Source organism: Panulirus ornatus, chromosome 26 (assembly GCF_036320965.1).
Source record: "Panulirus ornatus isolate Po-2019 chromosome 26, ASM3632096v1, whole genome shotgun sequence".
Taxonomy (NCBI): Eukaryota; Metazoa; Arthropoda; class Malacostraca; order Decapoda; family Palinuridae; genus Panulirus; species Panulirus ornatus.
The window spans coordinates 8,290,842-8,317,714 of record NC_092249.1 but is presented as its reverse complement, the minus strand read 5'-3'; the positions used below and the strand labels follow the sequence as shown (position 1 = coordinate 8,317,714).

At 42.3% G+C, this 26,873-nt stretch overlaps 1 protein-coding gene across 5 annotated transcripts in view; it reads right to left on the bottom strand.

Annotated features, from left to right (window-relative positions):
• The window catches only part of LOC139757444 (uncharacterized), a 979,032-nt gene that overhangs the window by 199,148 nt on the left and 753,011 nt on the right, over nt 1–26,873 (bottom strand). For all 5 annotated transcript variants that reach the window (XM_071677964.1, XM_071677968.1, XM_071677965.1 and 2 more), the window contains exon 19: nt 196–328. In XM_071677964.1, coding sequence (XP_071534065.1) covers nt 200–328 — 129 coding nt within the window. In that variant the 3' untranslated portion in view covers nt 196–199. The remainder of the gene's footprint in view (nt 1–195; nt 329–26,873) is intronic.

Sequence of the window (26,873 nt, the reverse complement as noted above, 5' to 3'; positions counted from 1 at the left end):
TCAAACACAGACACCAACACAACCCCACACACCAACACACACAGACACCAACACACACACACCAACACCCACCCCACACACACACGACCCTATCCGTTTTCAGTGCTTATAATGTAATCCAATCAGGCCCTTATTGGAAGGGGTGGAGAATTACAGCCCTATTCCCCAATGCAAATAGAAGTAGAGCCACATTACCGTGTTACTGGAAGAGACGGGCGCTACCACAAGGTGCAAGCAGGAGACTGGGAGGGTGTGAGGATGGCAAGCGGGTTGGCAGCCACGAACGCACCAACTGCACCAGAGTCCGGCCATGGTTCTCTTCCAGCTGCTGAGGAGGAGAAGACGCAGGTTAAAAAGGGGGCAAGAAATGGAAGGGTCTGTGCCGGTCATTACGTGCAGAAAGGAGTAATTAATGTGTTTATTGTGGTTGGTGTTTATATATCATCTATCTATCTATTTGTCTATCCATCTATGTGTATATATATATATATATATATATATATATATATATATATATATATATATATATATATATATATATATATATAAACTATTCGCCATTTCCCGCATTAGCAAGGTAGCGTTAAGAACAGAGGACTGGGCCTCTGAGGGAATATCCTCACCTGGCTCCCTTCTCTGTTCCTTCTTTTGGAAAATTAAAAAGAAAAACAAGAGGGGAGGATTTCCAGCCCCCCGCTCCCTCCCCTTTTAGTCGCCTTCTACGACACGCAGGGAATACGTGGGAAGTATTCTTTCTCCCCTATCCCCAGGGATATATATATATATATATATATATATATATATATATATATATATATATATATATATATATATATATATATGCGTGTGTGTGTGTGTGTGTAGAGGTAGAGAGAGAGAGAGAGAGAGAGAGAGAGAGAGAGAGAGAGAGAGAGAGAGAGAGAGAGAGAGAGAGAGAGAGAGAGAGAGAGAGAGAGAGAGAGAGAGAGAGAGAGGGGGCAGTACAAGAAAACTTACAAGAATATGGTTTTGGGCCAAAGATTAGAAAGGTATTGTTCCGATACGAACAGAAGTTCTCACAATTCCTTTCGGGCGCTGATAAATGTTAGATACAAGTCGAAGTGAGAGAGTTTTCCCAGGCCCGAAATACTGGCACCCCCTTGGCTGAGTCGCCTCGAAGTAAAAATGGTGGAACCATTGAATGTTAAGAAATGAAATTAGTTTTACGGAAAGATGGGTCACAGACATGTCTCTCCCTTGCTGCAACAAACACTATATCCTCTGCTATGTTCACAACCCAGACGGATACGGATACACCGCCAGGGGATGGGGGGAGAGGAATCTTTTCAAGGAAGTTGAAAAAAGAAAAAGGTGAGGTTTTGTTTTTTGTAAATCACTCGAAATAAAAATGGTCGAATCATGGAATTAGAAAAATACTAGTTTTTAGAAAAAACAGTATAAAGGTGGGATACATACGTGTCTTCATTTCTGCAACAGAATCCTCTGCTCTATTCTGAAGAGAGAGGGAAGCAGTGAGATGGGCAGTAATCTTTCCAAGGAAGTTAGAAATAAGGTACTTTTTTTTTTTTGTGGGTCAGTCCTGTCACCTTTAGCAACGTGGCAAAAGTGGTGTTCACAGGAAGGCATCCCTAAGGGACGGGTGCTGGCTGGGGCGTGGGACGTTCACATGTGTGTGGTCAGATGATGGAGCATTCGAAGGTGAAATGAGGTGTCTAGAGCGTTAAGGCATTAAGGGTGAAAAACGATGTCAGAGTTATAGTCGAGTGGCAGTTATGGACTCAGGTATGAAGAGTGTGGCTGGAGAGTATGGAGGCCTCAGCCCGCCTACCAGAAGCACCACAATATCTACGAAGACGAACGAGGCATTCAACACACCCAGACGACCCATTGCCTCCTGGGGAAGGATTCCTAACCTGTAGTCCATAAGCCTATCTCCCAATGGTCTACAGGAGGATAGAATCTAAATAGAAATTAATTTCACCATCAGTACTCTTTCTTGTAGTCTCTGGGTGATAATTGTACTTATTACGATTTCAGACCAAATGAAATACTGGATGTCGGCAGAAGATAGTCCATAGACACATCTGGGGAGGGTTTCTAAGCTGTCCACATACATAAAAAGAGAAAGTTAAGGCACCCCTGCATTAAATGGGAGTCGTGGTATCATCAAAAAACGAGATTAAAATCTTTTAGAAATCAGTGTTCAGCGATGCAGTATCAGGAGTGAGTGTGGTAGCACGTCTGATAACTGATATCCTCATCTCACAACAATAGGTGTTCACGTTCATGAAGACCAAGTTATGGACGGTTGAGGTGAGCAACTGGGGTGATGTGGAAGGGACGAGGCTACACACACGGACGTCACATATTTCGAATATGATGACTGGCAGGCTTATCCAGTACCGTCTTGCAAATCCGAGAAATTAATAGGTTCGTGAATCGTATAAATTACTTAAATACTGTACCATTCATCTTTGCATTTAAGTGAAAAATGGTTTCTTTTTTGTTCGAAAGTTCAGTCCATAAGCTGCCATTTAATATCAACCAAACCTTAATGGTGGATGAACAGCTGGGTTGACTGTAGACCAACTGCCGTAACCAGGATTCGAATCTATGCGCTCCACCCTGGGTAGCTCGTGAATGCGTCACGGTCAAGAACGCTAACCACTACACCGCGGGAGTCCACAACCGGTTATCCTTCTACACAACATCCATTACGTACACTTGGGCACAATCATCGCCTCAGCTGCCCAGTGCCACAGCAGACTGGTCCGCGGTGCGGTGTGGCACAGCGAGTGGACTGAACGTAAAAAGAAAGAGAATCATCGAAGCTGATCAAAGAAATGGCACAGAATGTGTTTTCCTCCAGGACTCTCTTCGCCGCAAATGCCCTACACCCGCGGACGTGTGTATTGCCGCATCCCACGGCCGCAGGAGGTATCCGCAGACGCACCCACCAGAAAAATAAACATGCTCTCTATAGGGAATCTCTCTCATTTCTCGGTGACAACCGCAAATGTGTTCGGAAATGGAATGCGAAGCCGTTTATTAACTTTTATAGTCCACCAGCGTCGGATCCGGCGTGAAGAAGAGGTGGCTTACGATAGCGGGGAGGCAGAGGTCGTGAACATAGTGGGGAGGAGGCTGGTTCTCTTGGTGAGGGAGGATGTTAATGAGGAGGGGGGCTGGCTCTCTTGGGGATGGAGGTTGTTAATGAGGAGGAGACTGGCTCTTCTGGGGAGGGAGGTTGTTAATGACGAGAAGGCTCGTTGTCCTGTGAGGGAGGAAGGTTGTTAATGAGGAGAAGGCTCGTTGTCCTGTGAGGGAGGAAGGATGTTAATGAGAAGAAGGCTCGTTGTCCTGTGGAGGGAGGGAGGTTGTTAAATGAGGAGGAGGCTTGTTAGTCTTGGAAGAGAGAGAGAGAGAGAGACGGGTGGGTGTAGACTTCGAAGCATATAATGAGGATACGGAAATCTTTATGTTAGGAAAGACACGAAAAATGAAAATGTCAAATGTAGATCAGAAAAATATTCTCAATATTCGAGAGGAAGATGTGAGAAAAGGCCTGGAAGAGGGTTACTATCTATGTGTCACACAGCGAGCACATTTAGGCTGTCCTGTGAACATCAAAATATCGATTACTGTCCCACACATTGTATAAGATGACCGAGGATTCAGCCTTGACCCCCCCTCGTACGCTGGAAGATAACAGAATACGTAACTGATATTACTCACTGCCTTTTTTAATCAGGCATCTGATGTCGTACAGGTCCGTAACCACACTACGTTTCCTAGCAAGAATGAAAACATCCCTCTCCCTCAACCCTATTGCTATTATTGGCTCCTCCTCTTTGGCTCCCCTGATTCAACTCTCTCCACTTATCCTCCCCACCCACCACCCTGAGCCACTAATGCTGTATCCAGCTACGTAATTGCCAATATCATTCATCTTTCTTGTCTGGTTAAGCCAAATTAATGAGTATGGCGATCGGGCCTCCCTCCATCTAACCCCAGAGCATTGTATTATCAGTCTCGCTAGGGGCCATGCGGAGCTGCCTCATATATCCTCATTCGCCCCGTATTTTTAGCCGGAGCAGAAGAGACTGCAGCGGTGATGAAGTAAAGCGGCCACATCATGACACTAACGGCAGATGGGGAGGAGTGTGAGCTATCTATACGAAACTCCCATCTGAGCAGGGAAGAGAGTGAGGTTAGGTTGGCACTGGATATCACACTGTACCGCCAGACGTCAGCTCCCATCCATGGCCCAGGAGGTCAGCTGTCAATATCAAAGCTGATCCGTCCCTTGAGCTGTTCTCTTGGGTTTGTCTCGATGATCGTGAAAATGTTTTTTCGGAGGAGGTGTAGTAAGTGTTGTGTCTGTGACTAATTCTATACCTTACTATTATAACTACTACAACCACGACGACAAGTATATACAATAACAAAAGAAATACCAAAATAAATTACAATAATAAATGTTACAGACGATAATAACAATAATGATAAAGGCTGATAATGATAATGCTAACAATCATGATAATATTGATAATCTATTTCTAAGTCAGTTACCTCATTTTCAATCTTCCATCCATTAATATATATCACCTCCCTTCCTCCCTTACCTTACCTTACCCATTCTTCTCTCACCCTCATCACCTTACCATACACCCAATCTCCCTTTATCTTGCGTCTTGTCCCGACCTTTAGACTCATCCCTCTCCGTCTCCTCCTCCATAGCCTCCTGGTCTAGCCCATTCCTAACATCACAGTGGTAATACAGTCACCATTCTTCCTCCCTCTACACAAAGGGAAATCCTTAACAATACGTCCATATAATAAAGCCATCTCATACTCTCTGAGAAAAGGTAGCCATTGTATGTCTGAAGTGTCCACAATGATATATATATATATATATATATATATATATATATATATATATATATATATATATATATATATATATATATATATATATATATATATGTATTTAATCATCTTATAAATTTTGCTTTGTCGCTGTCTCCCGCGTTAGCGAGGTACCGCAAGGAAACAGACGAAAGAATGGTCCAACCCACCCACATACACATGTATATACATACACGTCCACACACGCAAATATACATACCTATACATCTCAACGTATACATACATATACACACACAGACATATACATATATACACATGTACATAATTCATACTGTCTGCCTTTATTCATTATCATCGCCACCTCGCCACACATGCAATAACAACACCCTCCCCCCTCATGTGTGCGAGGTAGCACCAGGAAAAGACAACAAAGACCACATTCGTTCACACTCAGTCTCTAGCTGTCATCTAATAATGCACCGAAACCACAGCTCCCTTTCCACATCCAGGCCCCACAGAACTTTCTATACTTTACCCCAGACGCTTCACATGCCCTGGTTCAATCCACTGACAGCACGTCGACCCCGGTATACCACATCGTTCCAATTCACTCTATTCCTTGCACGCCTTTCACCCTCCTGCATCTTTAGGCCCCGATCACTTAAAATCTTTTTCACTCCATTTTTCGACCTCCAATTTGGTCTCCCACTTCTCCTCGTTCCCTCCACCTCTGACACATATATCCTCTTGGTCAATTTCTCCTCACTCACTCTCTCCATGTGACCAAACCATTTCAAAACACCCTCTTCTGCTCTCTCAACCACACTCTTATTACCACACATCTCTCTTACCGTATTAGTAGTTACTCGATCAAACCACCTTACACCACATATCGTCCTCAAACATCTCATTTCCAGCACATCCACCCTCCTCCGCACAACTCTATCCATAGCCCACGCCTCGCAACCATATAACATTGTTGGAACCACTATTCCTTCAAACATATCCATTTTTGCTTTCCGAGATAATGTTCCCGACTTCCACACATTCTTTAACGCTCCCAGAATTTTCTTCCCCTCCCCCACCCTATGATTCGCTTCCGCTTCCATGGTTCCATCCGCTGCCAAATCCACTCCCAGACATCTAAAACACCCCACTTCCTCCAGTTTCTCCCCATTCAAACTTACCTCCCAATTGACTTGACCCCCAACCTCACTGCACCTAACAACCCTGCTCTTGTTCACACTTACTCTCAGCTTTTTTCTTTCACACACTCCACCAAACTCAGTCACCAGCTTCTGCAGTTTCTCACACGAATCACCCACCAGCGCTGTATCATCAGCGAACAACAACTAACTCACTTCCTAAGCTCTCTCATCCCCAACAGACTGCATACTTGCCCCTCTTTCCAAAACTCTTGCATTCACCTCCCTAACAACCCCATCCATAAACAAATTAAACAACCAATTTGAAATCACACAGCCCCGCCGGAAACCCACATTCACCGAGAACCAATCACCTTCCTCTCCCCCCACACGCACACACGCCACACATCCTCGACAAAACCCACCCACCGCTTCCAACAACTTGCCTCCCACACCATATATCCTTAATACCTTCCACAAAGCATCTCCATCAACTCCATCATATGCCCTCTCCAGATCCACAAATGCCACATACAAATCCATTTGCTTTTCCAAGCACCCCTCCACATACACTCCCCAAAGCAAACACCCGATCTACACATCCTCCACCACCTACGAAACCACACTGCTCTTCCCCAATCTGATGCTCTGTACATGCCCCCACCCTCTCAATCAACACCCTCCCACACAATTTTCCAGGAACACTCAACAAACCCACACCCATGCAATTTGAGCACCCACCCCCACCCCCTTTGCCTTTGTAGAATGGCACTATGCAAGCATTCCGCCAATCCTCAGGCACCTCACCATGAGCCATACATAGACTAAACAACCTTACCAACCAGTCAACGACAGAGCCACCCCACCCCCCCTTTAACAAACTCCACTGCAATACCATCCAAACCCGCTGCCCTGTCGGTCCTTATCTTCCGCAAAGCCCCCACTACCTCTTCTCTGTCCACCAAATAAGTTTCCTTTACCCTCTCACTTTGCACACCACCTCGACCTAAACACCCCACATCTGCCACTCCATCATCAAACACATTCAACAAACCTTCAAAACACTCACTCCATCCCCCTCTAACACTACCACCACTTGCTATCACCTCCCCACCAGCCCCCTTCACTGAAGTTCCCATTTGTTCCCTCGTCCCACGCACCCCATTTACCTTCCTCCAAAACATCTCCCCATCCTCCCCAAAGCCCAATGATACTCTCTCACCCCAACTCTCGTTTGCCCTCCCTTTCACCTCCTGCACCTTTCTCTTGACATCCTGCCTCTTTCTTTTATACATCTCCCACTCATTTGCATTATTTCCCTGCAAAAATCGTCCAAATGCCTCTTTCTTCTCCTTCACCAACAATCTAATTTCTTCATCCCACCACTCAACACCCTTTCCAAGCTGCCCACCTCCCACGCTTCGCATGCCACAAGAATCTTTTCCCTAGATACATCCCACTCCTCCCCCACGTCCTTTGTTCTCGACTTTTTCCATTCTGCACTCACTCTCTCCTGGTACTTCCTCACACAAGTCTCCTTCCCAAGCTCACTTACTCTCGCCACTCTCTTCACCCCAACACCCTCCCTTCCTTTCTGAAAACCCATACAAATCTTCACCCTCCCCTCCACAAGAAAATGATCAGACATCCATCCAGTTGCACCTCTCGGCACATTAATATCCAAAAGTCTCTCCTTCGCGCGCCCACCAACCAATACATTATCCAATAACGCTCTCTGGCCATCTCTCTACTTATATACATATACTCACGTATATTTCCCTTTTTCAACCAGGTATTCCCAATCACCAGTCCTTTTTTTTTTTCAGCACATAAATCTACAAGCTCTCCACCATTTCCATTTACAACGCTGAACACGCCATGTATACCAATTATTCCCTCAACTGCCACATTACTCACCTTTGCCTTCAAATCACCCATCACTATAACCCGGTCTCGTGCATCAAAACTACTAACACACTCACTCAGCTGCTCCCAAAACACTTGCCTCTCATGATCTTTCTTCTTATATATATATATATATATATATATATATATATATATATATATATATATATTTATATTATCCCTGGGGATAGGGGAGAAAGAATACTTCCCACGTATTCCCTGCGTGTCGTAGAAGGCGACTAAAAGGGAAAGGAGCGGGGGGCTGGAAATCCTCCCCTCTCGTTTTTTTTTTTTTTTTTTTTTTTTTTTTTTTTTTTTTTTTTCCCAAAAGAAGGAACAGAGAAGAGGGCCAGGTGAGGATATTTCCTCAAAGGCCCAGTCCTCTGTTCTTAACGCTACCTCGCTGTCGCGGGAAATGGCGGATAGTATGAAAAAAAAAAAAAAAAAAAAAAAAATATATATATATATATATATATATATATATATATATATATATATATATATATATATATATATATATATATATATATATATATATATAAGGAAAGGATCACAATTTTGGGCGTGATCAAGATATTCCTATGAGTCCACGAGGAAAATGAAACACGATAAGTTCCCAAGTGCACTTTCGTGTCATAATCAGGGGAGCTACAAGAAAGAAATATAAGAAATATTCATGATAATGTCTGTGGGGAGATGTGCTTGCTGGAAAGGCAATTGTAGTTTTGATTAAATGTTGAAAAGAAAGTAGATGCATGCATAAGCATACATGGGTAAATTGGACTGGGAGTCAATGGGTGATGTTAGACTATGTACTCTTGACTGAAGAGACCGTTGGATGAGAATGTGTTGAAAGGAGCAGTTCGTGCGATCAACAGTCAGGTGCAGAGGGTGGAAGTTTCTTAGTGACTTTTCAGGAAAAGAGGAAATGGCAAGCGGGAGTAGGGTGGCGAAAATGTGTGACCCTGGGGAAAAGAGGATTGCTCGAGGAGGTACCTGAAGAGAATGGGTAAGAAACAAAATGTACTTTAGGTAACATTGGTTACATGTGCGGGTGAAGTGTTTAGCGTGCGAAAGGTTGGATGTAGGCATTAGACATTCGAGGATGGGTAGCAAATGGTGGGAGGCGAAAGTTGAATTAACAGTGAAAGAGAAAAGAAAAGCGTATGGGTGGCACTTGCGGGGGAGGAATGCCAATGATTGGAAGGTATACATGAGAAAGCGGCAGAAGGTTAGAACGAATACGCAGGGGTTGAAGAAGAGGGAAAGCGAAAGATGGAGGTGATAAACTGACGGGAAACTTCAGGGATAAAAAGCGAATGATTTGAAAGAACGTGAATACAATGAAGAGAACAAAGAGAACAAATGCGAGCATCACTGAGAAAAAAAATGGGAAAGTCGTAATAGGCAAAGGAGAGCGGAAGAGGAGATAAAGTATTCTGAAGGACTGTTGAATATTTAAAATGACAGGATGGAAATGTGGGATAAGTAGGGTGGTATGAACGAGGAGGTATGCAAAACAAGAAAGTCACAGGCCAATGCTTGGTGGAAAGAGAAGAGGTGGTAAAAGTCTTGCGTAAGATGATATGTGGCAGGGAGGTTGGAGTGAGCCGCTGGTACTGCAGTTGAACTTCTCAAGAATGGAGGTGAATGTCTTGTTGACTTGCACGTTAGGATCGTCGGTTTATAGAGGAGGTGCCTGAGGACTGATGGAACGCGTGTATAGCGCCATTATGAAAAGAAAAGGAAATAAATACAAATGCTCGATTCAAGTGTACCTCGTAAGCTGTGTGGGAGAGTAGTGACTGAGCATCAGTCTGAGGAGGACCGATGTGGCTTTAGGGTAGAGAACGTGTGAATGTTTGAAATTATTTTGAGAAATACTTGGAGAAGCTAGAGAATGGATGAGAGCGGATGTGGCCTTTCTTCCTATGTTTCCTGGCGCTACCTCGCTGTCGCAAGGGGTGGCGATGCTCTTTCCTGCGGGGAAAGGTGGCGCCGGAATGGATAAAGGCGAGCTAGTGTATGTACATGTATATATAACATACTAACCTCCAACAGCCAGGATCGAACCCGGGTCCCCTGCGTAGGAGGCGGGAGCACTACTGCTAGGCTATGATATATATATATATATATATATATATATATCCAATAACGCTCTCTGGCCATCTCTCCTACTTACATAAGTATACTTATGTATATCTCGCTTTTTAAACCAGGTATTCCCAATCATCAGTCCTTTTTCAGCACATAAATCTACAAGCTCTTCACCATTTCCATTTACAACACTGAACACCCCATGCATACCAATTATTCCCTCAACTGCCACATTACTCACCTTTGCATTCAAATCACCCATCACTATAACCCGGTCTCGTGCATCAAAACCGCTAACACACTCATTTAGCTGCTCCCAAAACACTTGCCTCTCATGATCTTTCTTCTCATGCCCAGGTGCATATGCACCAATAATCACCCACCTCTCTCCATCAACTTTCAGTTTTACCCATATTAATCGAGAATTTACTTTCTTACATTCTATCACATACTCCCACAACTCCTGTTTCAGGAGTATTGCTACTCCTTCCCTTGCTCTTGTCCTCTCACTAACCCCTGACTTCACTCCCCAGACATTTCCAAACCACTCTTCCCCTTTACCCTTGAGCTTCGTTTCACTCAGAGCCAAAACATCCAGGTTCCTTTCCTCAAACATACTACCTATATATATTGTGGTAATTACAAAGCCTTACTCGTCCTTCTATCCTCGACCAATTCAGTCTCGGACAGCACTGACCTTAATGAGTTAAGGAATATAATCATCCGATTTGATTATGTTTATGGTAATTGGCAAAGCTGGTAATTCACATGTCATCACAGCAGCTCTATTAGCAATGGGGTAATTGGAGTGGCGTTATGAGAGAGAGGAAATAGTTTGATGTTATATGATTAGATTTTGTGGCCATGGGTACAATATACATTTGTACAAGTATCATAAATCAATTTTGCAAATAAATATATATGAATATGCATAAAGCTGAAAGTATATGAATATCAATTTCTATATCATATGAATTACATGAGAGATATTGTACTGCTACATGTTTATGAATATTCATTGATTATACATTTATCATTCACTCCAATCGAGTCTGGATAGTCACAATGGGCAAGCATTGTATGTAACCCAGTAATCACGACCCTAATCACGACCCTAATCACGACCCTAATCACGACCCTGGAGCACAGCTCTGAGCACGGCCTAGGACCACGACCCTTGGAGCACGACCCTAAGCACGACCCTCATCACGACTGAGCACGACCCTGATCACGACCTCGAGCATGGCAAAGGAGCACGACCCTGATAACGACCACGAGCATGACCTTGGAGCACGACCCTGGTTACGGTAGTATGACTAAGAATCAAGTTGAAATGACCTAAGCAACATTCAGTGTCTTCCCTTCGTGTTCAAAGGGTCGTGCTTGTCGTACTCAAGGGTCGTTCTTGTTGTACTCAAGGGTCGTGCTTGTCGTAATCAAGGGTCGTTCTTGTTGTACTCAAGGGTCGTGCTTGTCGTACTCAAGGGTCGTTCTAGTTGTACTCAAGGGTCGTTCTTGTCGTACTCAAGGGTCGTTCTTGTCGTACTCAAGGGTCGTTCTTGTTGTACTCAAGGGTCGTTCTTGTCGTACTCAAGGGTCGTTCTTGTCGTACTCAAGGGTCGTTCTTGTTTACTCAAGGGTCGTTCTTGTCGTACTCAAGGGTCGTTCTTGTACTCAAGGGTCGTTCTTGTCGTACTCAAGGGTCGTTCTTGTCATACTCAAGGGTCGTTCTTGTTGTACTCAAGGGTCGTTCTTGTTGTACTCAAGGGTCGTTCTTGTCGTACTTAAGGGTCGTTCTTGTTGTACTCAAGGGTCGTTCTTGTCGTACTCAAGGGTCGTTCTTGTCGTACTCAAGGGTCGTTCTTGTGATACTCAAGGGTTGCTCTTGTCGTACTCAAGGGTCGTTCTTGTTGTACTCAAGGGTCGTTCTTGTCGTACTTAGGTGGTCGTCCAGTTGTGTGCTCAACAAGTTAATGTAGTTATCCAGACTCAATATGACTCAGTAGACAATAGCAGAGAAAAAACATCCTCCCAATGACCCTTTTACATGCCTTAATGCATGTAAAGAAATGTATATATATATATATATATATATATATATATATATATATATATATATATATATATATATATATATATATATATATACAAAGTATTCAAAATTCAATTTGATCTTTTTAACTTTGCTGTAATATAACTACATTAATCAACTCGACAAATCATTTATCGTGAGCATCACTGTCCTTCTGTTGTATTGTGCAGTACTGATGTTAAGCATAATAACTGACTAAACCTTCTGAACACGACGGTACGACCCTCGCGTACGACGATGGTACGACCTCCATGTACGACGATGGTACGACCCTCGCGTACGACGATGGTACGTCCCTCGCGTACGACGATGGTACGACCCTCGACTACGACGATGGTACGACCCTCGACTACGACGATGGTACAACCTCCATGTACGACGATGGTACGACCCTCGACTACAACGATGTTACAATCTTCAAGTACGACGATGGTACTACGACCTTCATGTACGACGATGGTACGACCCTTGACTACGACGACGTTACAATCTTCAAGTACGACGATGGTACAACCTCTATGTACGACGATGGTACGACCCTCGACTACGACGATGTTACAATCTTCAAGTACGACGATGGTACTACGACCTTCATGTACGACGATGGTACGACCCTCGATTACGACGGTACGACCCTTGACTACGACGACGTTACAATCTTCAAGTACGACGATGGTACAACCTCTATGTACGACGATGGTACGACCCTCGACTACGACGATGTTACAATCTTCAAGTACGACGATGGTAGGACCTCCATGTACGACGATGGTACGACCCTCGACTACAACGATGTTACAATTACGACCTTCATGTACGACGATGGCACGACCCTCGATTACGACGGTACGACCCTTGACTGAGAAAGGCCTTATCTTTGGCCTGGTTCGTAAGATTATGTTGTCAGACTCGAGGGTCGTTCTCTCGCACAAAGATCATACTGTCGTGTTTAATGGGTCGTACTGTCGTGTTCAAGGTGGTCTTATAGTCGTGCTCAAGGATCACTCCATCATGCTCAAGGGTCGTGGCGACGTGTAAACAAAGCCTAATATCAAGGGACCATGATAATTCTATCTTCATTTCTTTCTTGTAGACAGAACAGCTTTGATGGCGCGTGCATTTAACCATCTCTCCTATCGAGAATAATTATAATCAAGTCGGCAGATCATATTCGTAAACGTTTTCGGGCTAGTGTTAGTCAACAGGGGTAATCTATAAATATAACTGATGCTGTATAGTCACCGTAATTTGTCCTCTCTTGCATATAAGCGAGGCTATATAGAAGATTCCCTCACTTTTCCAGACTTGAAAAGACAGAGGCTATATAGAAGATTCCCTTTTAGAAGGTACTTTTCCAGACTTGAAAAGACACGACCCAGACGCCGTAGCCTTTAAACCACAAGGCTCTGGACAGATCATAAAACTCTTCAAGAACTTCGTGTCAGATATTACGATGCCTTATACAATGTTACGTTCTCTGGCGTCTCTGAAACGCGAGTATGAGGTAATTTTTAAAGGAATGCAGTTATGATTCCAGGAATTTGTACACCTATGACTACTGTTGTATCATCCTCTTATACAATGCTGTACACACACACACACACACACACACACACACACACACACACACACACACACACACACACACACACACACATACACACACACACACACACGTACCAGAAATGAAAAAGATTTTGAACGATCGAGGCCTGAGCATGCAAGGGGGTGAAGGGCATGTACGGGATAGAGCGAAATGGAACGATGTGGTATACAGGGGTCGACGTGTTGTCAATGGACTGAGGCAGGGTATTTAGAAAAGAGTCGGGGGTAAACCGTGGAAAGGTCTGTTGGACAAGATCATGATAGCAAGAATGTGGATAGGAGCATCTGCTCCTGGCGCTATCTCGCTAACGCGGAAACGGCGACCATAGAAGCAGTATGTTCTATTCTACAGGGACACACCATACAGGAACACATCGAGGCATTACAGTACTCTGGCCACGGTATTGGCCGAGTATGAATACTTATACAAGCTCTCCTCTCTCCCCAAATGTCGCAGAAACACGTAAGGAACGAAGCACAATGGTCTTCGCGCACCATCACGAGTCCGGAGATGGTAACATGTCTCGTTCTCCCCAGCAGCTGAGAGTCTGCTGTGAGCAGGGGTGGGGCCCAGTGGCGCTTCACCTACCATTAGAATTCATATTTGCCTCACTCGGTAAGGGTGGAGGTGCCACCTCTGCCCTTGAGCTCGGTGCTAACGATGCCTGATGGGAATAGCCTTAGGAAAAAGAGGCGAGATTTTTTTTTACCTTCTGTGTTGGAGTTTGTGTGTGCGTCTCTCTCTCTCTCTCTCTCTCTCTCTCTCTCTCTCTCTCTCTCTCTCTCTCTCTCTCTCTCTCTCTCTCTCTCTCATCGTCCTGAGATTTACCTTCGAGTTCTTGTCCTTCGCTTATTCACATCTTCGTCCTGGACGCTTTTACCCTATCTATGCTGACCGGGTCTGTTTACATGCCTGCTGTCTATTGCTATGATCCTGATGCTCTCTGGTTCTACAAAGACACAAGCTGCTTAGCTCTATCTTCCCACATGCTACACATGATCTACCATCACATATGCTGTCATACTCTACCATCATATACGATGCCATACTCTACCATCATATATGACACTATACTCTACCATCACATATGATGCCATACTCTACCATCATATATGATGCCAAACTCTACCATCATATATGACACTATACTCGACCATCCCATATAATGCCAAATTCTACCTATTCTATCATCACACATGTTACCATTCTTTGCAATACACACACACACACACACACACACACACACACACACACACACACATATATATATATATATATATATATATATATATTTTTTTTTTTTTTTTTTTTTTTTTTTTTTTATACTTTGTCGCTGTCTCCCGCGTTTGCGAGGTAGCGCAAGGAAACAGACGAAAGAAATGGCCCAACCCCCCCCCCCCCCCCGTACACATGTACATACACACGTCCACACACGCAAACATACCTACACAGCTTTCCATGGTTTACCCCAGACGCTTCACATGCCTTGATTCAATCCACTGACAGCACGTCAACCCCTGTATACCACATCGCTCCAATTCACTCTATTCCTTGCCCTCCTTTCACCCTCCTGCATGTTCAGGCCCCGATCACACAAAATCTTTTTCACTCCATCTTTCCACCTCCAATTTGGTCTCCCTCTTCTCCTCGTTCCCTCCACCTCCGACACATATATCCTCTTGGTCAATCTTTCCTCACTCATTCTCTCCATGTGCCCAAACCATTTCAAAACACCCTCTTCTGCTCTCTCAACCATATATATATATATATATATATATATATATATATATATATATATATATATATATATATATATACTGGAGGACCAAGAGGATATATGTGTCGGAGGTGGAGGGAACGAGGAGAAGAGGGAGACCAAATTGGAGGTGGAAAGATGGAGTGAAAAAGATTTTGTGTGATCGGGGCCTGAACATGCAGGAGGGTGAAAGGAGGGCAAGGAATAGAGTGAATTAGAGCGATGTGGTATACCGGGGTTGACGTGCTGTCAGTGGATTGAATCAAGGCATGTGAAGCGTCTGGGGTAAACCATGGAAAGCTGTGTAGGTATGTATATTTGCGTGTGTGGACGTATGTATATACATGTGTATGGGGGGGGGGGTTGGGCCATTTCTTTCGTCTGTTTCCTTGCGCTACCTCGCAAACGCGGGAGACAGCGACAAAGTATAAAAAAAAAAAATATACTGGAGGCATGGTTTGTCTAAACTGGTCAATCTGATCTATATGAATATTGCCCAGCCTGAGAATATACCCAGTCTGAATACTGTCTAAACATTTGTCCAGCCTAAATTGTTATCTTCTCTAAATGCCTCCAATCTCAATATTACCATGTCTAAATGTCTGTCCAATCTGAATATTACCCAATCTCACTATCGTCCATCTGAACATTTGGTCTAATCTGAAGACAACTAATATTAGTCTTACCTGAATATTCTACAATCTGAATATCCGTCAACTCTATATAAGCATCTTTCCAATCAGAATATTGTTCAATTTAAACTTCTTCCAATCTGATTATTTGTGTCGAATCTTGTATACGAGAGTGTTGTCGTGCAGCCACTTCAGCACCGTCGAAGATCCGTGAATCATTTTGTACGATTCACTGTAACGATTCATTTTCTGTGCGTGTGTGTGTGTGTGTGTGTGTGTGTGTGTGTGTGTGTGTGTGTGTGTGTATGTGTGTGTGTGTGTGTGTGTGTGTGTGTGGAATTAAGAGGATTAATCCCCTAGTAGGGGCATTCATTTTATTTATTCATGGTATTCATTTCATCAATAAATGAATTAATGTACGGTTGGCTACACTGAACACACACACACACACACACACACACACACACACACACACACACACACACACACACACTGTAGCCAAGCAATTGAAGCAAATATTCTACCATTCGAAACTCTTACATATACAATATGCATTGCTTTGGAAAAGACCTCTCCTCATTTTCCTCTCAACCAATCGCTTCTAATCGATTTGCAAATATTTTGACCCCTCCCGATGCAGTCCTAAAATGTCAAACGCATTACTTTTTGATAAACTTTGAACTCGTGAAAAGCATATTCTTTTTAATGTTAGCTGAGACGAGTAGGTGAGGCCCTTTGTCAATAATGGACATTCCATTAACGATATATGTACCCTGGCCCGAGCCAGATACCCGCTTTATCAACCATTCTCCTAGGGGTGGATGAACAGCTGGGTTGACTGTGGACTGACTGCCCGCAACCAGCATTCGAACCTGGGAGGCCCGTGAATGCATCACGGTCAGGAACGGTAACCGTTACACCACAGGAGTCCATATTATCAATTACATGATATTCATTTTCTTTTCATTTTAATTTCTTTTTCTTTTTTTCTTTGCAAGTTTGGAGCCCTAATTATAGACCTTTGTGATGAAGTGGCTAGCTTCGCAAACCCCGAGGAGTTCACAGGCCTCCCGTGGGGTCGAACCCGCGTAGGTTCGAATCCATGTAGTGGCAGCCAATCCACAGTCAACCCAGCTGTTCATCCTCCCTCAGGGGTCGGTCGATAAAATGGGTACGTGGTTAATGCTGGGATATATATATATATATATATATATATATATATATATATATATATATATATATAGCATCAGCGAGATACCTTTGAGTAGAGTATTCAGTTGTCAAAACCGTCTCAGCTAACATAAAAATGGTATAGAGTCGAAAAATACCCAAATCGGAGCGAAGGATTTCATGAAACGAAAACAGGGTATTAAAGACATGGAGAGACAAAATATGAAGAGAAGAGGAGAGGAAAGAGATGTGGGGGTCATGGCTCCTGTGCGATGCCCTGGAAGCTGGAAAATCCAAGGTATAAAAGACCGGGGTTTTCCCCCCCAAGCTGTGAGTGCAACGCTTAAAGTCATGTTGGTCTAGTCACTGTAGCGCCTGAGGTGAGTCGAGGACTGGGAACCTATCCTCCCTATCCCCTCGTGAGGAGCGAGTGATGACGCCCCTAACGTACCCACGAGTTCGAGGTGAAGAGTGGGCTGGGGAAGGCACTAAGATAGATGGGAAACATCAAATGTTATTAAGTTTTCAATGTGTCCTGAGAGAATGCACTTTGCGAGATGAAAACGGATTTCCCGACTCCCCTCAAACCGTTTTTAAATCATTTTTCACCTTTTCTCTTTTCATTCTCCATTTCCTAGACTGTATTGGACGCCTTTGCCCATGGCTCCAGCTTTGAAAATAAGAAAGGTTATGAAAAGGACTTCTCAAAAGCTATCTGAATAAAACGACAAAAAACATATCAGTTGGTTTATCCTGAAATGTTATTTCTCATCAGATGAGAAATATAAGAATTCTTGGCTATCTTGAATGGAAATCAATCTAAATCTAGCTTAATTCTCATGTCGAAGTGGATCATTTGAATACATGAGCCCGCTCCTTCAACCTGTCATTAAGATGTACACAAACCATTAACAAACACGGCTCAGTCTGCAGTATAACCCGGATCTTTCCAACGCAGTCTTCTGAATATTCTTTAAGTTTCCCGGATTTTATTGCAATCTTCCAAGGACTGTAGAGTGGCCGAGGGTTGTATGAAAGATATAAGTGGTCAACAAACGTATCAAGATTCTCCATATGAGATATCATGCCCCACTGGCATGCCTAGGGGTGCAAGGGAAATGAATACATAAGAAAATACAACACACACGATGTCTCGCGCTAAGCGAGACATATGTATATATATATATATATATATATATATATATATATATATATATATATATATATATATATATATATATATATATATATATATATTATCTAATCTTATTTATTCTGTTATACTTTGCCGCTGTCTCCCGCGTTAGCGAGGTAACGTAAGAAAACAGACGAAAGAATGGCCCAACCCACCCATATTCACATGTATATACATACATGTCCACACATGCACATATACATGCCTATACATTTCAACGTATACATATATATACATACACAGACATGTACACATATACACATGTACATAATTCTTACTTGCTGCCTTTATTCATTCCCGTCGCCATCCCCCGCATGCGCGCGAGGGAGCGCTAGGAAAAGACAGTCTCTAGCTGTCATGTAAAATGCACCGACACCACAGCTCCCTTTCCACATCCAGGCCCCACAAACCTTTCCATGGTTTACCCTAGACGCTTCACATGCCTTGGTTCAATCCATTGACAGCACGTCCACCCCGGTATACCACATCGTTCCAATTCACTCTACTCCTTCCACGCCTTTCATACTCCTGCATGTTCAGGCCCCGATTGCTCAAAATCTTTTTCACTCCATCTTTCCACCTCCAATTTAGTCTCACTTCTCCTGGTTCCCTCCACCTCTGACATATATATCCTCCTTGTCAATATTTCCTCACTCATTCTCTCCATGTGACCAAACCATTTCAAAACACCCTCTTCTGCTCTCTCAACCACACTCTTTTTATTGCCACACATCTCTCTTGCCCTTTCATTTCTAACTCGATCAAACCACCTCACACCACATATTGTCCTCAAACATCTCATTTCCAATACATTCACCTACTCCGCACAACTCTATCTATAGCCCACGCCTTGCAACCATATAACGTTGTTAAAACCACTATTCCTTCAAACATAGCCATTTTTGCTTTCCGAGATGATGTTCTTGACTTCCACACATTTTTCAACGCTCCCAGACTACCCCGTGACTTACTTCCGCTTCCATGGTTCCATCCGCTGCCAAATCCACTACCAGACATCTAAAACATTTCACTTCCTCCAGTTTTTCTCCATTCAAACTTAACCTCACAATTGACTTGTCCCTCAACCCTACTGTACCTAATAACCTTCCTCTTATTTACATTTACTCTCAGCTTTCTTCTTTCACACACTCTACCAAACTCAGTCACCAGCTTCTGCAGTTTCTCACCCGAATCAGCCACCAGCGGTGTATCATCAGCGAACAACAATTGACTCACTTTCCAAACCCTCTCATCCACAACAGACTGCATATTTCCCCTCTCTCCAAAACTCTTACATTCACCTTCCTAACAATCCCATCTATAAGCAAATCAAACAGCCATAGAGACATCACGCATCCCTGCCGCAAACCGACATTCACTGAGAACCAATCACTTTTCTCTCTTCTTACTCGTACATATGCCTTATATCCTCGATTAAAACTTTTCACTATTTCTAGCAGCTTGCCTCCCACACCATATATTCTAAATACCTTACACAGAGCGATTCTATCAAATCTATCATATGCCTTCTCCAGATCCATAAATGCTAAATACAAATCCATTTGCTTTTCTAACTATTTCTTAAATACATTCTTCAATGCAAACACCTGATCCACATATCCTCTACCACTTCTGAAACCACAGTGCTCTTCCCCAATCTGATGCTCTGTATATGCTTTCACTCTCTCAATCAATACCCTGCCATATAATTACCCATGAATATTTCAACAAACTTATGCCTCTGTAATTTGAGCACTCACCTTTATCCCCTTTGCCTTTGTACAATGGCACTATGCATGCATCCCGCCAATCCTCAAGCACCTCGCCATGAGTCATACATACATTAAATATCCTTACCAATCAGTCAACAACTCAGCCACCCCCTCTTTTAATAAATTCCACTGCAATATCATCCAAACCCGCTGCCTTGCCGGCTTTCATCTTCCGCAAAGCTTTTACTACCTCTTCTCTGTTTACTAAATCATCCTCCCTAACCCTCTTACTTTGCACACCACCTCGACCAAAACACCCTATATCTGCCACTCTTATCATCAAATACATTCAACAAATCTTCAAAATACTCACTCCATCTCCTTCTAACATCACCACTACTTGTTATCACCTTCCCTTTAGCCCCCTTCACCGATGCTCCCATTTGTTCTCTTGTCTTACGTAGTTTATTTACCTCCCTCCAAAACATCTTTTTATTCTCCCTAAAATTTAATTATACTCTCTTACCCTATCCCTCATTTGCCTTCTCTTTCACCTCTTGTACCTTTCTCTTGACCTCCTGCTTTTTTTTTTTATACATCTCCCAATCATTTGCACTATTTCCATACTGTTTCCCTGCAAAAATTGTCGAAATGCCTCTCTCTTCTCTTTCACTAATAATCTTACTTCTTCATCCCACCACTCACTATCCTTGCTAATCTGCCCACCTCCCATGCTTCTCATGCCACAAGCATCTTTTGGGGAAGCCATCACAGCTTCGCTAAACACATCCATTCCTCCCCCACTCCACTTACGTCATTTGCTCTCACCTTTTTTCCATTCTGCACTTAGTCTCTTCTGGTACTTCCATACACAAGTCTCATTCCCAAGCTCACTTACTCTCACCACTCTCTTCAACATTCTCTCTTCTTATTTGAAAACCTCTACGAATCTTCACCTTCGCCTCCACAAGATAATGATCAGACATCCCTCCAGTTGCACCTCTCAGCACATTAACACCCAAAAGTCTCTGTTTCACGCGCCTATCAATTAACACGCAATCCAATAACGCTCTCTGGCCATCCCTTAATCACTCTCCCTTACAACCTGTTACTGCCAGACAAAGAAGATGGTACTTGTTCTGGACTGACTGGTATTGGACGGCTAGATTCAAGTGTGATCTTGGGATGTAGATAGATTTGTTAAATACTGGCACCTGATGAGGTGTATTGTCTCCACGAAACATGTGCCACATGAACAGAAAAATCATATGCTAATAAAGTTGTATGAATTCCCACTGGAGTGCGATTTCACCTCGGAATATATATATATATATATATATATATATATATATATATATATATATATATATATATATATATATATATATATATATATATATATACATGGATACATATATATATATATATATATATATATATATATATATATATATATATATATATATATATATATATATATATATTCAGGTTTACATTCTGCTTGTGCCATCCCGACCATTCAGGTTTACATCTTGCTTGTGTCTTCCTATTGGTTATCTTGAGGATGGAAGGTCTTTTATCTACGTTCTCACCAGCCGTGTGATCTTCGACAGGGAACCACGACGAAGCTGTGAGGACGTAATCACTCCAGTAATTAACGTCAGGAGAGGTCAGTGGGTGGGCTGACCCTTGACGGCAACGTTAGGGGAGATCAGGGCCTTAGGGGAGCGTAGCTATCCCACACCCCCAGCATGGGGAGAGAGAGAGAGAGAGAGAGAGAGAGAGAGAGAGAGAGAGAGAGAGAGAGAGAGAGAGAGAGAGAGAGAGGTTCCTGACATACATGTATTTCACAGTTCTTTTATCGCAACGTCTGGCGGAGAATGATAGGGAACACGACGAGTGAGAATGGATAGGAAATGGATAAAAGGACGACTGAAGGAACGGTTGGGAGAGAGAGAGAGAGAGAGAGAGAGAGAGAGAGAGAGAGAGAGAGAGAGAGAGAGAGAGAGAGAGAGAGAGAGAGAGAGAGAGAGCTCATATGATAGGATGAGAGTGTTAGGCTGATATGAAGCTAGAAGGAGAGCGTGAATGAGGAAGTGAGCGGTTAAAAGAAGAGAGTAGGATCAGGAGAGAGTAAGGGGAAATCGAGAGAGGAGAAATGATGCTACACTGGAATCGCAAGATACAGGGAGGCCGAGATGGTACGGGAGATCAAACGAGTTCCGAAGACAATAGAGATAATGGTTGATTACAGGAGGTGATGAGGCAGGAATGGAAGGGGAGAGGTGAGATAGAGCGAGAGTCTGCGGCAGGGAAGGACGTGGTGCAGCGGCTAAGTGTTCCTATCAGTGACGCATTAACGGGACGTCCAGCGACTTGCTGGAAAATTCTATAGTGAGTTCAGTAGTCTCCATCACATATCAATTGTCAAAATGATTAGTTTCTTTATTGAGCCCTTTAGTGGGTAAGGTATCAAATTCTAATTCTATAGTGAGTTCAGAAGTCTCCATCACATATCAATTGTCAAAATGATTAGTTTCTTTATTGAGCCCTTTAGTGGGTAAGGTATCAAATTCTAATTCCATGAACAATGTAGATTTAGTCAACAAGCTAAACAATATCAGTGTTAATTTTGATTTCAAACTAGTTAGCTTTGATGTTTCCTCACTTTTCACAAAAGTTCCAGTTGATGACCTTTTAGAATATGAATTTGATTTTTTGGATGATATTCATTTACCCGTTCCAAAGTCTGTTTTCATTGAACTGATAAAATCATGTATAAAAGACTGTGTATTTCAGTTCAATGGAGAGTATTATGCTTAAAAATTTGGTATGGCAATGTGTAACCCTCTTTCACGTGTAATAAGTAATCTTTATATGGAATTTTTTGAAGCAAAATTCCTAAAGGATATCTTACCTTCTAATGCAATTTGGTTTAGGTATGTAGATGATGTTCTTTGTGTTTGGTCAACAAATGGAAATTTACAAATATTTCTCCCCTTACTTAACAATTTAGTACCTTCCATAAAATTTACTGTAGAAAATGAAAATAATGGTATGTTACCATTTTTAGATTGCATGATCCATAGGCAAGGAAACAAGTTTAAGTTTAGCATATACAGAAAACCTACCAATGTATGCTCATATATCCATTATTACTCATCTCAACATGACAGTTAAATTATCATCATTTCAATCTATGTTCCTTAGGGCATTACGTACTTGCAGTCCAGAGTTTATTGATGATGAGTTTGAGAAGATATATTCTTTTGGATCTAAGTTAGACCACCCTAGATCTTTCATTGATAAATCCCTTAAGTTAGCAAAGAAATCATTTTATAGAATTGAGCCCAAACCTCCCATTGACACCAAGAATCTTTTAGTTCTCCCTTTTGATAATGATTTTACTTTACTTCCAATGTTGCTTAAACCTTTTAATGTAAATGTTGCATTCGGCAACAATAATACTATAAAAAATATCTTAATCAGGAATTCACCAGAAAATTCTCCTGGATAAACCTATAAGGTGCCATGTGGAAATTGTGATAAATTTTATGTTGGGCAGACTGGTAAGGATCTTTCTGTTAGACTTAGGCGACATAAATATAGTATAAGAACGGGACAAGAATCAAATACCTTGTTTAATCACGTTAAAAACTATGATCATTGTATTGACTGGAGTAATGCCATCTCAGTTATTAACTCCAGCTCTATTACCACCAAAAATATCATTGAATCTTCAATCATTAAATACACAAAGAATTATAATCTTAATATTAGTGATGGTCTATACAAATTAGATAACTTTATTGTTGATAAAATTTGTAAAAGAATAAGTTTATGAACGCTCGTTATACGTCATGGACAATCGCATGTTTACCAAATGGCGTCCTAGCTTCGTCTCTTCGATGTCTATCAACAGACTTATATTTCTCTCTTGTGTCTCCCCTGATGATGTGATTATTGCACGAAAGTGCACTTGGGAACTCAGCAACCCGTGCCGTCTCAGCTGACATAAAAAGAAGAATCAACAAATTCAGAGAGACTTCAGAAGCATTTCATGAGCAAAATCGACAAAATGGAACACAAACTACCACGGAAGGCTGAAGGAAGTAGAAGTCTGTAACGATGAATCTCTAACCAACATCAAGTTCAAAGTAGACACAAGTGTCAAGCCTGAAAAAGCACAAGTTTTTTTTGGGTGTTCCTAAAGGAATGGTAGTAGCCAAAGTATTATACGAGAATAAAGAAAGAGAAATATATAACATACACAACAACAAACTAAGGACAAAAAAGGGAGCCACACTGAATCGAAAACCCTCTCAACAAGGTGGAAACAGAGTTACGTCTGCACGAAAATGCCAAATATCAAATATTATATTCGAGACAGATACACTAAAGCCCAACAAAAGAGCTCAAACGTGTTTCTAGTATATAATCAGGAGAGATAAGGAACATGTAGGACATAACTACACAGACATATAAAGGAAAACTTGATCTGTGGATGAAGTCAGTCCCAGATGAAGCGAAAACTGACGATTACTTTACGAGAATGGCAGTCGCGAGGGGACGGTCTTGTTCATCAAGCAATATGCGAGGTGAGCACTACGCGTTAGAGCTGCCAGATTCTCGTAAGAAGATGTAGCTAGGAGCTCTCGAGGAAGCTAGGGTAGATAGAAAATATAAAGACGATGAATGGGACTAAATTTGGACGAGTAGGAGGGAAAACAAGACTAGCAATAAGTAATGCAATGACAGTAGAGCAGGACTGGGAAAAAGAGTCGAGAAAGTATAGATTTTAGAATGGCATTAGAAGTGAGATTCAGGACAATAGGATTGGAATATCGAGCTGGATTTGGAACAGACATCGGAAGAAGCCCTCAAACTTTTGAATGAAATTGACTAGTCTATCAACCCCTGGACCACAGAAGATGGGTAGTGCTATCAGTTAAAATAAAAAAAAGTAACATCAATATTCCTTTCGTTATATAACGCCCGAAACGTTACAGGGGGAGAGCGACTAGCTTCTCGTAACGCGTGGAATATTCAGTGACTGTATTCTTTCGATATGTCCGTCCGTCACGAAGAAGGTTGGGTCCATGTCACTCACAGCGCGCTGCAGCAATCCTCCACGAGAGTCGTGTCCAAGGCTTCAGCTCCACTCCAGAGACGCCAAGACCAAGTGGTCAATTATAACAACTCTAAGACACACGAAGCGCTTCGTCTCTCCAATAATCATATATGTTCTGAGTGCAATCTAATGCCGCAGCGCCTCACATGATGAAGTAATTCTACTGCTGATGAAATATCATTTCTAGCATTCACTGAAATCATAACTTCACCGTAGTTGAATAAATACAGTGATATCCTCAACCTCCCAGGCCAGTAGATACACAGATGCACTGTAAATCACTGCATAGGGATTCAGTGTCATGCAGGAAGCCCATTTCTTTTTGGGGGGAAGTCTTTCTATCCCGCCCTAAAGCTGATGATGTGCCAGCCACGGTGGCCCCGACTATCCAATCACGACACACTGGCCCCAAACGGGAGTGTTCCTTGCAAGAAAAAAGGTCATCTGACCTGATGAAGAAAGGTCAGCGGAGGTGAATATTCAACCTTGTGTACCGCAAGACCCATTATCGTCCACAACATTGACCTTAGTAAGGTGGTAATACATCTTTAATATACATATGTATATAATGTATATGTATATAATATATATGTATATACGTATATATATATATATATATATATATATCTTTTCTTTCTTTTAAACTATTCGCCATTTCCCACGTTAGCGAGGTAGCGTTAGGAACAGAGGACTGAGCCTTTTTTGGAATATCCTCACCTGGCCCCCTCTGTTCCTTCTTTTGGAAAATTTAAAAAAAAAGAGAGGGGAGGATTTCCAGCCCCCCGCTCCCTCCCCTTTTAGTCGCCTTCTACGACACGCAGGGAAGTATTCTTAATCCCCTATCCCCAGGGATAATATATATATATATATATATATATATATATATATATATATATATATATATATATATAATTTCACGTTAGCCGAGATGGTACGTGCAACTCAGTCCCTAATCGAGGCCATTCCATCAACGCTTTATGTATACCCATTCTATCGACCAATCCCTAAGGGTGGATGAACAGCTGGGTTGACTATGGACCGACTGCCGCAACCGGGATCCCAACCTATGCGCTCGACCCGGGCGGCCCGTGAATGCGTCACGGTCAGGCAATATAACTGCTGCATCACAGAGATCCTAAATAGAAAGAATTGATAAAAAAAAAAAATCCTATCACAGATACATTTGTATATAATCAAAGTGATAGAAGATATAAATTTCATTATATAGAAGATGGTACACTTGAAATCCTTATTATATCAATTTCGAGTGATATAAGATAATAGATTTCAAATATTTGTTATTAGATGAAGTCGTACATATAACAGACTTATTTTCTCTCGTCCGTAATACTTGCAAGAGCTAAATCTGCACAGCTGATGTAAATTATATCATGGGAGGATGATATTTCACATCACTGCAGGATGATTAACCTATAATTACTGTTTGCCAGGAAGGCTAACAAATGCCAGGCCATACCGGATGGTTCACTACCGGAGTTATGAAACGTTCTCATGAATCCTGCTTCGATGTCGACTGATTCATTCGACGAGTGGAAGGGCTTG